This window comes from Accipiter gentilis, chromosome 9 (genome assembly GCF_929443795.1).
Source record: "Accipiter gentilis chromosome 9, bAccGen1.1, whole genome shotgun sequence".
NCBI lineage: Eukaryota > Metazoa > Chordata > Aves > Accipitriformes > Accipitridae > Astur > Astur gentilis.
Window position 1 is genome coordinate 35,251,561 of NC_064888.1, and position 14,630 is coordinate 35,266,190.

Below are 14,630 nucleotides of genomic sequence, written 5' to 3' on the forward strand. Positions count from 1 at the left end.
GGTGATCATAGCATAAATCCATTATGTGGCTTGTACTTACTGCTGACATTGCACGGAGTGTTAATGCTTATAGACAGGCAATCAGAAATGTATTTTCCAGTAGGTTTCCAATAGCGACTCCTGAGTTTTAACATGCATTAAATGTGGCACTGTCCAATAGTGTCAGTATCTGATCCTACTTAAGGGAGGACTTGGGCACTGTTGCACTATGTGTAAGTTATAAAAAATGTCTGCTAAATGCTTTCTATATTTCTGTATGAAGACTGAAGAGACTTGTTCAGAGCATTTGATGCAAAGGCCGTCTTAAGCACTAATTTTGTAACATGTTTCCTTAGATTACTAAACTGGACAAAGTCCTGGAGGAGAGCTCAGATTTGCTATGAACTGAAATGGTAGAATTTCTTTCCTTTTTGTTATATTATCATTAGCTTATGAGAATTGCTACATAGCTAAATATTTTTTTCAGGTTAATATTTGTTTTCTAGACTCATAGTATTACTTTGTAGCAAGATTTAGAAATAAACACAAAATCAACAACAATAAACGAGCACAGCAACTAATGCTGAATAAAGACTAATTATTTGCGTTTCAAATGACAATAAACTGTTGAGGTAAAGATTTAGGTCCATGCACTGCATTTCCTATATGTCCAAGAGAAAAAATGCAGGGCATATGATTTTTAACACTTGTTTCCTCCATTCCTGAACTTTACCAAAATGTTTCTGTTGCTTTATTCCTACCCTTTTGTTAAAATTTTGGGAAACATTCCGGGAAGAATATTCTATGCAAGTGAGCTATAGTTTATTAGAGAAAAGGCACAGGATCCTAATCCTTTGAAGTCAGTACAAGTTTTATCTTGGGATATCCACTGAGTGCAAAGCTATATTAAAACCAAAACAGAACAGAACAAAAAAACCCCAACAAACCAGAAACTGTTTGTGCCTATATACACAGACGCTCTGTGGGACAGAAATTGTACTTCATTTTGTGCTATGAAATACTGATCACGCTGCTGAAGTTTAGGAAATACTGATTGCATAAATGATAGTGCTTTCTCCTAAGGCAACAAAGCTCAGGTCATCCCTCTGTCCTGCCAAACTATAGCAATCTACATCATCTCTCCTAATTCTCCTCAATTGTTACATAATTGCTTGGTGTTTTTTGTTTTTTTTCTTCCCCAAAGTTGTATTTGTTAAATGTGTCTAGCTATCATTCAGGAGCCTGACTTGTAGCATGAAAGGGAGGAAAGAAGAGGTTCCTCTTCCTGTGTTCTTTACTTCAGATGTCTTTCAGTGTATTGATTTTTAGTGTTTACCTTAGGATTCCTATAACTTTTAATTTATATCTGCGATGTGGCACTGTTTTTTGCGTGTGATCCTTTTTCCTCAGTATATTAATATATTGTTTTTTCTACTTCCATCTTTATTTAAGGCTGACATCTCTCTGAAGTTTTAAAAAGTATTTTATTTTCTATTGAAAATTGCCTTTTCATGGAAATTACTTAATTACTTTCCAGGTTTGAAATTCTTTAAGATAACTTCTAAAAGTGCAAATATTATGTGGAAGTAGAATTCTTGCTGATAGACAGTGAGTATTAAGCACCTGTCTGAAGGAGATATATATATATTTTCAAAGTTAAAATAAGTTTTAAAAATTATACTGACGGTGCATGCACCCTCAAAATAATCTGATGTGAAATTTTGCATTACTCTGTGAGGGAGGAGGTTTTGTTTTGATTTCCTGGAAAACCCTACCTTACCTTGCAGAGGCATGGGCAAGTTTTGTATACTGCTGCTGCTTATTTTTATTCTTTAAAGAAGTTTTTAAAATGAGATTTATGAGTTATCTTCTGTATATAAATAACAAACAGAATAGCTAACTCCCTCTTCCTCCCCCCCCCACCCCGACTGATTAAAAACAGTATTCTCATTTTCTTTTCCAGTGGTCTAATAGTCCCTGAAGTCCGTGGAAATGAAACTGTTCCTGAAGTAGTTACTACATCTGGCTATGCATTACTACACTTTTTTAGTGATGCTGCTTATAACCTAACTGGATTTAACATTTTTTACTCGTAAGTATTTTTTAATAAGTAATTACTTTTTTAATTAGGCTATCAGTTCTTTTAGGAGAATGGCAAACCCAGGGCAAGTGTTTATCTATTGATTTTATTAATAGTGTAAGAGTTATACTGTGGTGTGTTTCTAAAGTCAGGGAGCTGGGTTTGTAATGATTTGTCATCAAGGTACTAGTTTAAAAAAAAAAAAAAAAAAAAGGAAAAATAAAGGGAAAAAAAAAAAAAGAAAAAGAGATAATGTATATTGTTCTGAGTGAAGCCACATGGCTATTCCAAAAGTGTTTTTCCTATGCCATATGGAACTAGAATGTATCCCTTCCAGTGTTTATCCAACACATGTAGTTGTCATATGGAATAGAAGGGAGATTATATCTGCTGTCATGTCAATTCCCTTCTCTTGAACTAGGATCATCTGTTGCTTGATTTTTCTTGCTGAATGTACTTCTATGGCTTTTGAAACCTTCACTGAAGTCCTACTTTTATTTTTGTGCCAGCTGCAAGGCTTTTATTCCATTTCTTCTCTACTTCTCAGGTACTTTCCCCTCCTATTGTCCATCTCAGTTTACATTCTGCCTTCATATTTCTTATCTGCACTGTCCAAATTTTAGTTTCTCTGATGGCAGCGTAATCTGCTATAACCATGCTTGCTTTCCTGCAGTGTGGTTTTTTGTGTCGGCAGCTCTAAAGATGCATCCAATGGACCTGAGCCTTTTCCTTTTTATATGCAGCAGCTGTTGATTGCAACTTCTGTTTCTGTTGGGACATGCTTGTGACTCATAATGTGATGTCTCTTTATACTAGATGCTTTAGTTCAAGAGGGGGGTGCTTGGTCCTGTTGGACCTGTTTCTTCATGTGATAGTTTTCCCATGATTGCAGATATTGTTCCTTTCTTTCAGTTACTTCAGATTCTGAAATACTAATTTGTGGGATGTGGTGGCCAACACTGCACTTCAAATGTGGAAGTACACGTAATATTTTTCTCATACTCTTTATTAATTTAAAAATCCTATTTAAGCTTCTGACCATAGCTTTACTCTTGGCAGAGGTCTTTGTTAAATTGTCTATGGAAAGATTGTTTCTGTAATTTGCAGCAGTTTGCCTACCTTTTACCAGATAATAAATAGCTATTCAGAGTTTGAGAAACCTCACTAAATATGTTATATTGGAAATGGCAGTCTAGAAGACTGGGTATTTTTAATTTTTGTCAGTTGACATCAGTAAAATGCAATCACCTGGCAGATTTATCTACTGTAATTAGATACATTTTTCAGTTATCCTTGAAGCTTTTATTGCACTTTGTTTTGTTTGTCTTGGGAGCAAATGGTGATATGACATGGCATTCTTAAGAAATGAGTGTATGTGCTTTGCATTCTTCTGTGACTTGGTAATGTGGTACATGCTACATATAATTTCCTAATTTTTTTTAAGATTTAAGATAAATTAAAAAACCTGCCAGTTTTTAATTCCATTACATATATAACTGAAGAAATCTTATGTACTCTGTTCTTCTGTTTCTTCAATTGCAATGGATACTTTTAAAATATTTTTTGAATGAGTAACTTCTTATGACAAAATAAGTAGCTATGATTGCTTTTTATGGCTGCATTAACTTTTCTGTCACTGATCTGTTGCACTTTGCTTCTGTTACCTTCTTTCTTCCTTGGTTCGGTAACCCCAAAGCAGTTTTTGACATCATCTTGATTGACCAGTCACATTCCTTTATTTTGGGGAAGACGGAAGCACAGCATCTGTGACTAAAATGCCATGCCAGTTGCAAACAACAGTAGTTATAGTAGTTATTCCAGAACTCTCTGAGTAAATTTTCTGTTCCTTGGAGTCTGGCAACCTGCTTCCACCTCTGCTGATCCAGTTTTTCTCATTCTGTTTGAATCCTTAAAGAACCTGTTGGAATGGGAATATGTCTACTTTTAAACTGGTATCTCTATTGCTGGAGAGTCTTAACTGTTCACCTTTCCGCAGAACACTCTTCCTGTGAAGTCAGGGGGAGAGGTTCCTCACAGCCGTGGTATTCAGCAGTTAATGCCACCAATGGGTTTAATGCCATGTGTGTTACTAGGCAATACCCCTAGGACATTTGTAGTTCAGACATGGAATTTTCTTTTTTTGGTAGTGTAACAGAATCAGTCCTTTGAGGTGTGAGTCTTTAGAAAATGAAAACATGTCTCCTGACTTTCCTGCCACAACTACATTTGGCCAAAGGCCAGCCTTGAACAATTCCTTGCTAACTTTTTCTGTTCGTACTTCCTTCGGTGAGAGCAAGGAAGGTTATGAATGGTGTTCAGCTCTCACATCTACAGGTTTGCAGTAACAGTTTATTCTGAGTTTCAACCCAACCCTTTTGCTGTGAAATCAAAAAAGGTTTCAAATCCTTTTTGGACTTCATCAGGCACATACTACCTGAGATTCTGTTCATGGAAACTCTTAGACTCACATACTTCGATGTGCTCCATTCCTCCTCATCTCCAAGGAATTGCCTGCATTTCTGGAACCAGTTTGCATAATTTTGCAATCTGTTTGCCTGTGATCTCAGTGTTTGGTAGGGCATGTAGCAGAAATGCTAACTCCCATAACAGTCACAGACTTCTTTCGGACTAATCTTTCCTCTTTTTTTATCTCTGACTGTGGCGTTAAGGAGGCAAATTTAAGGGGGCTCTATTATTAAGGGTTCAAAGGATGAAGTGCTACCTGTAAGTAGTTTCAGGATATTTAGCCATCTTCTATTTTTCCTTACTTGTTTTTTCCAATTTTATTCCCCTCGGATGTTAGACATACTGTTTTATAGCATGGACCAAACCCACTCGGGAAAACCCTTTAACTGTATGCCTGTGGTGGAGAGTTTAAGGATTACTGCTCGCAGTCACTTCCAGTGTGGATGTTCCTAGAGATAATAAGCATTTGAAGGGACTGACTAGAGTGCTGATACTAGAACACAGGAAAAAAAAAAAAAGATGGTGATCTGTCCAGGCAGGGCCTGTCCTTCTGCCTAATGTCAATACTTCTTGTAAATACGAAGTGTTTGTGATCCTGACTGCATCATGGACTTTGTATGTAAGCCTGGATGAACACCTTTCCAGCTCACTTGCCTGTAAAACCATCATTAAACTTGTGTTTTATCAGTACATAGAAATTATTTAGGAAAAGAAGTACTTTAACAAATAGTCTTGGAATACTGTCAGATAAAACCACTGTCATCAACTCTTGGCTTGTCGTTTTCCTTATTTTACATATTTTTTTCAGAATTAATTCTTGTCCTAATAACTGCTCAGAACATGGAAAGTGTACAACCAGTGTCTCCATACCAAGCCGGGTGTACTGTGAGTGTGACAAGTACTGGAAAGGAGAAGCTTGTGATATTCCATATTGTAAAGCCAACTGTGGCAGTCCAGATCATGGGTATTGTGATTTGACAGGCGAGAAGCTGTGTGTTTGCAATGATAGCTGGCAAGGTAAGGTTTTATTATTTGGAATCAAGTTAATCCTTAAAAAAGAACTGCTTTTAATGCATCCTATCTAGTACACATATTAGCATCTTTAAAGAGTAAACATAAATGAAAAAATAATTTCTGGATTAAATTTTCATGTGGACCTAGATGTGTGTGCTTTAGTGCCATAAAAGGCTCACAGCTTTGATATTTTCTGCCTGAAGATCCTGCAGAAGTATCTGACTTTCTATCTGAACTTTCTTGTGGTGGGCACTCTTCTTTTTGGATCATTAATTTGAAAAAAAAAAAAAGAAAAAAAATGGCTGCAATTATTCAAGAGTTTTGAGCACTTCTGAAGACTAAGTTCCCCCATAGCCTTATTTCCTGTTCTATTGATTTCTTTAATGTCTAGATAGACTTGATTTTCTTCCCCCCTTTCTTATTGTCATATCATCACATCATATTTTTAGGGCTTCCTGAGGTAAGTATTCACTGTCTGGTTTTGCGTTGTGTATTATTTGTATAGCCTTTCAATGAAAAATGAAGGTAAGCTGTTATGGTGGTACAAGAATGTCTGTGTGGACATGTACTGCGGAGTAATGGATGTACTGTAAGCATGTGCTGTAGTTTTACTCCCAGTACAGTAAATAATTGTTTCTTATTAAAGATCAATTATTTAAGATCCTAAATGTTTAATTCACTTACTATAATTACGCTAGATGTTTGTGATTTTTTTTCTTTTTATCCTTTACCACTCCTATTAGAAGTCTCAGTTGGGTTAGCTTGCTATGCATTGAAACTGCCATTCTTCACTTAAAAGAAACATTAAAATACCTCCAGATTACTTAGCTCATATGCCCTGTTCCCTTTACTTCCTGCCTCTACTTCTGTTTTATTGCTGTTTCTTTTTGCATGTCAAAGGAAATGACTTACTCCTATTAGCTGTCACACCTATTAGACCAAAGACACCATGAGATTTAATACATTTCTTTTCTTAATAATTAATGAAGTTGTTCATTAAAAGGCAGTCAGTGCACCCACAGAAAGGAAGTGGGTTAGCAATATGGTCATTGGATGGAAGCAGTGCAGACTTGTTACTGAGTCCTTTACAACCTTCTGTGATTGTAGTGCACAAAAAAAATCCTGAAAGCTTAATCTCTGTAAGGAAGTTGTGAATAGAACTTGCAGCAAGAATATCCCCCTTTTATTTGCATGTTGATTACTTGCATCTTCAGCTCACTATTCACAAAATGGGGAAAAGTCACAAAACTTTGGAAGCACTTTTTAGACTATACCTTCCTCTACAGTGGTATAATCTTCATTAGAAGTTTTGAGCACAAAATAAAATTAGAAGTCTAACTTTCAGAGTTAGTACCTACTTTTCATTTAGCATTTCTGTGCATACTAGCTTCCTATTCTTTCCTACAGTGAGTAGGATTATATGGAGATAATTTGCTTTGCTTGGATTTTCACCAAACCTGCATAGATTTCAATTAATTGAATTTTTTTATTCTGTGACAGATGAGCTGGCTTGGATACATAATTGTTTTTCTTTATTAAATGGAAAACAATACCAAACTTTCCTTAAGCTCTCTGGGGGACTACTTGCTTCTGTCCTATTTATTTATTTGCATCTATATATTCTATAGTTTCTAAACTGAGATTGTCTTCTATGTGGGTTATTTACAATGCTAGAATAATAAATGTTTCTACTTATCTTACTACTCTTGCTGTCTGCCAAATTTTGTTTTGTTTGGTAATTCAAAGCAAGTGGCTAAAGTAGGGTCTTGATTTCTATGTTTTTCACATTTGACTTTTTTTGAGTGTGTTTAGTCCCTATATTAAATACAAATTATTGGACTGCATTGATTGAGATGTGCAATAAATAAAATCCATGGTTCAGAACTCAAAAAAGGCCTCATATTTTACAACGCATGGGTTTTCTTTCTTTTACAATGGTGACATCTTGTGGATGCTGTGGAAGGAGCAGCTCTGCAGAAAATTTCTCGTTTAAAACAAGTATTCTGAGGAAAGAGAATACAGTATTCTTTGGGATAGAGTAATTGTTTTGAGTAAAAAACCCAGGGTCCTCTCGTTATTGGACACATTTTGTGGAAGAAGGATCTTGTAGATATTAGCAGTTAGCTGCTAGTCTTATGAACATAGAATAAAGCCATGACAATAAAATCTTCTAGACCTGGAAAGCAAATAATTTAATAATGATAATAATAATAATAATTTTATTTTTTAACAAAAAGTACATTTAAAAAATGTACTTGTTAAATGTACTTTTTCTTCAAAATAAAATTATTATTTTTAATAATGCTAATAATGTTTAATTGTTAAATGTTTCTGAGATTGCTTGTTTCAGAAGTACATATAGGAAGAAAATTTAGTATTTACTTTAAATCTCGTTAATTTAAAATATTCAGGCAACATAAAGCAGGCTGAAGTTTTTCTTGAAGAACGATTAGTTTTGAGTACTACATCATATTATGCTGTCCCATTACTGGCTAACCTGTCTTGATATTCTAAAGCAGAATGTGTTGATGTCTGCTGATAAAGGCTGGGGATTTAACTGAGGGAGGAAAAAAAGATGCCTTAAAACTACCAACTTGCTCTCTTTTTCTTTGCTAGGCACAGGTAAAAAAGAAATGGGGACTTGGCTGAAACAAAAGTGGTGGCTCTTCCACAGTTTGACCTGTTGAGGAAGTAGAAAAAGGTTGTTGTAGAAACCTTTTGCCAAATATACATTTGCAGCCAGCAAATTCTCTTTGATACCAGGAACACCTTGTCTTGGATTGTCTCAGGCTGTAAATGAGCAGAAGAGATTTCAAAACAGCTACGTGCTGTAACAGGTTTAAAAATTCAGGATAACTGGAAGGATTGTAAAGAGTTCCACATTTTTAAAAGGGTTAAATGGACTATATTTGGACATGCTGAAAATATTGCTAACTACTATGAATGTGTTGTATGCTTTTCAAAAGTAATATTACAGGTCTTGTTGATAGAGATGTTCTTTGATTTCTACAAGGTGCTTGATTTAATGGCATGTAAAGGAAATAACTAGCCTGCCACATATTAAAGAGGTTGAAAACTCTTTTACAGAAGGAAATAAAAATATAGCTACCTGTAAAATATGCAGTAGCTAAGTGCTTAATTGGAGAATTTTCCAGTGACCAGTTTTTGTCTGGTGTTAAACAACATTTTTATAATAGGTTTCTATTATTACATATAATTTTTCCTGGTAAAATTTTCAGGTAAGACAATCAGATTCACTGTGTGGTAAATAAAGGAAGATAGTTTCATTTTAAAGAGCTATAAATCATCCAGTTTAAAGTCACAGTGTAGCAAATTGTCTTAATATCACTTAATGTAAAGTGATCTGGGAACAATGGCTGCAGGCTGTGTCAGCAAAAGAAAGGCTGTCTTGGATAGCAGCGATCGTTAGAAAACTTGCAAATCACTGTAGGTAATAGTTTACACATGAGGAATTTTGAGTAGAGAGGAAGTGACCCTTTCTATGTGACAGGCATTTGAGAGAGAACATTGGATTATAGTGCCCATCTTGGGGATCAGCACTTTAGGGAGGGGTGTAAATACCAGCAAGACCTCAAGTCATGCCACAAAATTGATATGCTCACTAGGAAACAATCTTGTGATGGGGAGATTAAGGAGTTAGTGGTGACTAATGCTTAGTGGGAGTTGTCGCTGAGAGCCCCAGCACAGGCACAGTGTGCTTCCTCTCCATTGTCCAGGGTGATGTGGGGATGCTCTTGGTGCTGATACCTTTTGTACTGGGTGCAGACAGGGCGGGGGTGGAGGGAGGGGAGAGCTGAAGACACTATTGCATTTAAGAGACACTTTATTGGTACTTTCATGATTGAACATCAGTACTGCAAGCAAAAAGGGGATCTACTAGGGAAGAATTACAGGGTGCATTTATACTGGTCTTTAAAAGGGTCAGCAGCGTACCTTCAAAGCAAATCTGATCCTCCAAGTGTACTGTGTTTTGGATTACATTATGAGGTGGTTTGAAAACACAGGAACTGCATTTCTTTTAGATGGAACTACATCAGAAGATGAGCTCCAGGGTTACACTTAACGCACACCAGCCACAAACAGGCATTCAGTCCTAGGGATCAGATCTAGTCCAAAGTTAAAAGACCAATAAAAATTCTGGAATGTGTATAGTTAGTTGTTTCCCCCTACAGAGCTGCTCCTAGCAGATAGAGATGTAGCAGAAGACCAGATTCTGAAATTAACTAATTAACTTTGAAATATGTCTATTAGCAATTCAGGCAGCTTGAATTTTATAACATCTCTCTAGGGGAAAAAAGAGCCTTTATGTAAGGAGAAAAGTAAACAATGAAAGTATAAAAGTAGTGCTATGACTACTGCAGTGTAAAATTCAGTATTTTGCCTTGCTCATTACTACGGTGTTTATTCTAAAAGCATCTTGAGTATGGCCAGAACTACTATGTCGATGTGTGTCTAACTTAGATTATCCTGAAAGGACTGACTATGTTAGCGATCGGAAGAAAAACTCATCTACACAAAGTAGATAAGCAGGCACTTCTTTATTGCAGTGCTGGGGACACGGGGGATAGCTCCGTCCAACGTGTCCAACTTAATATCAAAATCCATCAGTTTTTATATACTTTTGCTGTTGAGTCATTGTTACATAAGTTCTTTTACATAAAGATGCATAATATGCTCGCTATTAAATTTAAACTTTATAACGATTGGGTCTGTTAGTTATATAACCTTATCAATATTCTTACCCCCAAACAATCATTGGTCAGTTCTACCTAGCTCTACTGATTGGAATTCTTGATATTCAAATCAAGATGGGAAGGGTAAGGGGATTTCTAAGCAGCATACCTGGTGTCCACGATGGTCTCCTTAGTTTCTAAAAACAAAACATAGAAAAACCCAGTAACTTCTTGGTAAGGTTTCTATGGTTAGCTATTTCAAACTTAACAGTGCTATATATTATGATTCATAATTTTCTACTTCTTAATCAAGGCTAACTCTATGTGATCAAATTTTGATTACTTTGTCAGAGTATTTGCAACAACTACAGTTGAGTTCATTCCCTCTGCTTCAGTGGAAGGCTTTAAGGTCATAGTCTCATTTGGCCTGCCGTATCCCTCAGTGCTGAGATGTAGCAAAGCTGTGCTTGTGTGGTGCTTGTTTATTGAAACTGATGGAGAAGGCCTGAGATGTGAGGTCAGGCAGTGGCCGTGGAAGTGCAACACTGGAAAGAGCTTGTGCCAAATGCTGAGAGGTCTGAAATCTGAGATTTTGGCCTGTTGTGCCTGGATGTTCTTGAACAGAAAGCATACAAGTATGTATTTTCAGAGAAGAGGACCTATGATGTAACATTTGCTTTGGACAAACCTGTTTTTGGAAAGAAAAAACCCAAAAATATTAGAAGCAAGTGTCTTAACTATTCTACCCTGTGATAATGCCCTCCTTGTCTAGATTTTCATTTTCAGGTTTTCTCCTGTCCAAGTATCAATTCAGTCAGAAGAAAAGGCAGTTTTACCGTCTGGGAGATGTCCTGTTAAATATATGTGCATTAATACTACATATGCACATAAAACCACAAACCCAAGGAATTCTTTCCTCCTCCAATTTTAAGATAAAATCCAATTTTTGCATTCCATATTTGTAAATTTCATTATGTGTATCATAGAAATGAGAGTTGTCTATGGAAATTTTGCACATAGAGAATTCATAGGAAGGAATTGGCTTAACGTGAATGGTTATTTCATATATACTGGAAACATGTTCTCAGTTTTATGTTCAGATTGAATTTAGTAATTCAAGCAAGCATCCTTGGAGGACTTTGTGCGATTTGTAAACAAAATATAGCTATCATAATTAGAAATTCAGTGTCTGAAAATTCTGTGTGTGAAAATTAAGTATCCTTATTGCAAAAAAAGAACATCACAGTTAAATGAAGAGCCAACTTCAGTTTTAAATACCTTTGTGGTGTCATCTGATGATTAATGAAAGCAAGTTTAGTAGAATATATTGGATTCATTTCAATAAATAGTTGGTTGCATTAAAGTGGCTGATAATGCTCTGTATGTGCAATTAAGATGAGATTTAGGAAGAGAGTCCCCTATTATTTGTGAGGTTCAATGAAAAATGTAATCCACTTAAAAGAAATCTATGACCTTCTAAATATTTATTTAAAATGCATGCACATGAATGTAGTAAGGTAGAACATGCAAACACTTGATTAAACTAATGAACAAATGCAATACCATGCCCTGAACATGAGGAGGGGATAGATAATACTGATCTCCCTGATAAGGAAATATACTAAATATAGTTCATTATCTGTGGCACCTTTATTGAAGAATAGGAGGAAAGTGATTCACGCAGCTCAAAACTTATCTTGATTTCAGCAGTGTGTAAAGTTCTAGACCATAACTTGAGGAAGGAAATAATTGAAGATGTGGTGTGATTGAATAGTGAAACAATTGAAATGTGGATTTATCAACGTAGTTCACGCTAAAATAACTTGTAAGAAAAGTGACAAGAAAATGCAATATATTTTATCTGAACCTCAGCATTTGATGATAGGAACTAATTGAAACTGAATAAGTCAGGGAATACATAAGGGAACAGAGTTTCTTAGTTGTGAAATGTGAGTGGGTGTGCTGAACAGGTAACTTAGGATGGAAAGATATCAGTACTACTTAAAGTACTACTGATCTTGGGACTGATCTCATTACATAATTTTTATAATCTACTCATAAGACTGCTGATGAAATCTGGTAATACAAAGGTGGGAGTTACTTTAAATATGAAGGAGGACCAGAATATCCTGCAAAAAAGGGTTAGAGTAATGTGTGGGATGCAATTACTTCAGTATAAATTGTAAATTTATACATTTAGGGACTAAGTTTATTAAGAATTTGTTTTATAATCTTGGCTTGAAGTGTGGAAGATGACATGGAAGAAAACTTGCTTGTCTATCTTAGAATATGAATATTCTTAGTTTTATATACTCTACGAACTATAGGCTGTAAAGTGTCAGCTGCACTAGTAGGATGATTAGTCACAGAATCTACAGTTAAATGTTTGAAAATGTTAGTACTCCATTTTTGTTGCTACACTTTTATGAATACAAATTGAAACAGTCTTAGAGGGAGAAGCATTAGGATGGTCAGGCCTATGGAGGATACTAACAGAGCATGTTTTTTTTCCAGCTAGTAAAATGAAGGCTGGGAGGGAACAGCGTTGCTGTTTATAAAAAAATTGTGGGGTGTATAGTCAGACCAGCCCTTTAAGTCCAGTGATATCAACACTGGTAGAAGAAAAATTGGGGTAAACTGGCCATCAATACCTCTAGTTTGAATACTGAAAGGAGGCTTTTGAGTATTAGAGCTGTGAAGTTTTCTAAAAGTTGCTAGCCGAGATAGTAGAGCTCATTATCCTGCTGGCATTAGCATGGAGTCTCAAAATCTGTAATCCATTGGGTACTGCCAGCTACTGCTAATCTGAAAAGTCCCTGTTTCTTTTAGAGACTAAGAAGCAAAACATTTTTTCTGTTATAATATTGAGATGACAAACCCCACGCAGCTTCTACCAAAGAGTATACTTGCGCACAGTCACAAAAGATTAGGAAAGCTTTCCGTGCAATGTGCTTCCAGTAAAGACTGCCATGGCATCAGGCCTTATTCTTCCGTGCCAGCCTAGCTGACCCTGAGTTTGAGACCTGAAGTCAAAGAGTTAAAGGGCACTGTTGAGTAGAACACACCAAAGGCCAGTGCCGGGCAGTGCAGCCCTTTTGGCTTGCCTGCTCAGACTGACCCTGCAGATTCCCCAAAGCCAGATCGCCCTTGGATGGTCCGCTCTTCCTGGCTGAGGAAGGAAATGCGACTGAATCATAGCGACCAGACGGTGTTTCAAGAACTGCTTCAGCTTGTGTGCATTAGGATTTCTGACTGTTTCATTCACGGAGGAGGCTGAGTCCTGGCACAGCTTGCTACCATGCTGCTTTAGCTGGAGACCTATCCAGGATCTCTCTGCCTACCATTAAGTCTCATTTGGAGCTCGACTATTTGCAGGAGGGGGGGAAATAATTACATCCTGTGTGGCTGTTGCGGAGCTGTGCTGTGGCAGTGTAGGGATACATGAATACACCTACTATTAGAAGGCTGGTCCCCTGTTCTTGAACATGTATCTTTTCATTTACATAGCAACTCTGTATTTTTACGTCATTACTATCTCATCACTTTCCTGTAAGAAAGGTGATTTACTGCTTGGTGTAACTTTGAATAGAATTTTTATTGAAAGTATATTCAGATATATTCTCTTTTCTAAAAAATATTTTTCATAATCTCAAAGTCATTAACATATGAAGATTTTATTGTGTACTTCAGAATAGTAATACTGTGTTTATATTTGTGGTGGTTGAAAAATTATGTTAAATCAATAATTCTCAACTCAAATGATCAGATATCAAACAAATGTAGAATACTAATATTTAAATGCTTTAAATGCTTTGATTAGATTGTATGAAATACAGGACTGTGACATTTGTATTCAATACATCAATACTTCTGCTTTTTTTCCTGTGATCCCAACAGAAAAGATTAGGGTTGAAGACAGTAGATGATGTTTTCTCATTAGGTGGAAATTGATCTTATGACTTGAGCTACTGGAACAGATAGTTACTTTGGCAGTTCATGAAACTCCTCAATAAATAGAAATTAGATTCTTTCTTTTGTGTTGTGTGGGTAAATCACTTTTTTAAACCTATAGAATTTTTTCCTACCTTTGAGGATAACATAATTGACTTCCAATTCAGGTTTATAAAGTTGTTTGCTGTTTTTAAAGGTGCCCCTTCCCCCCCCCCCCCCCCAGTGGATTGAGTAGCACATTAGGAAGATAAGAAAGAAATCCAATTTTAAATAAATGGAGAAAAATCATATTTGCATAGAAAATAATAAAAAATATTTTTCATTATCTTTGTTCTGCAGCTGTAGTGCTCTCTGTTGCACAAAAGGCATGTATTTAGTGAATGTGATGTTTCTGAAGAGAAAAATGTATTTATGCTGAAATAATGGTGATATTTCATGGTATATGT

At 36.0% G+C, this 14,630-nt stretch overlaps 1 protein-coding gene across 4 annotated transcripts in view; it reads left to right on the forward strand.

Annotated features, from left to right (window-relative positions):
- ATRNL1 (attractin like 1) overlaps positions 1 to 14,630 on the forward strand; it is a 544,479-nt gene that overhangs the window by 45,029 nt on the left and 484,820 nt on the right. For all 4 annotated transcript variants that reach the window (XM_049809569.1, XM_049809570.1, XM_049809571.1 and 1 more), the window contains exons 4-5: positions 1,943 to 2,071; positions 5,334 to 5,542. In XM_049809569.1, the coding sequence (XP_049665526.1) occupies positions 1,943 to 2,071; positions 5,334 to 5,542 (338 nt within the window). The remainder of the gene's footprint in view (positions 1 to 1,942; positions 2,072 to 5,333; positions 5,543 to 14,630) is intronic.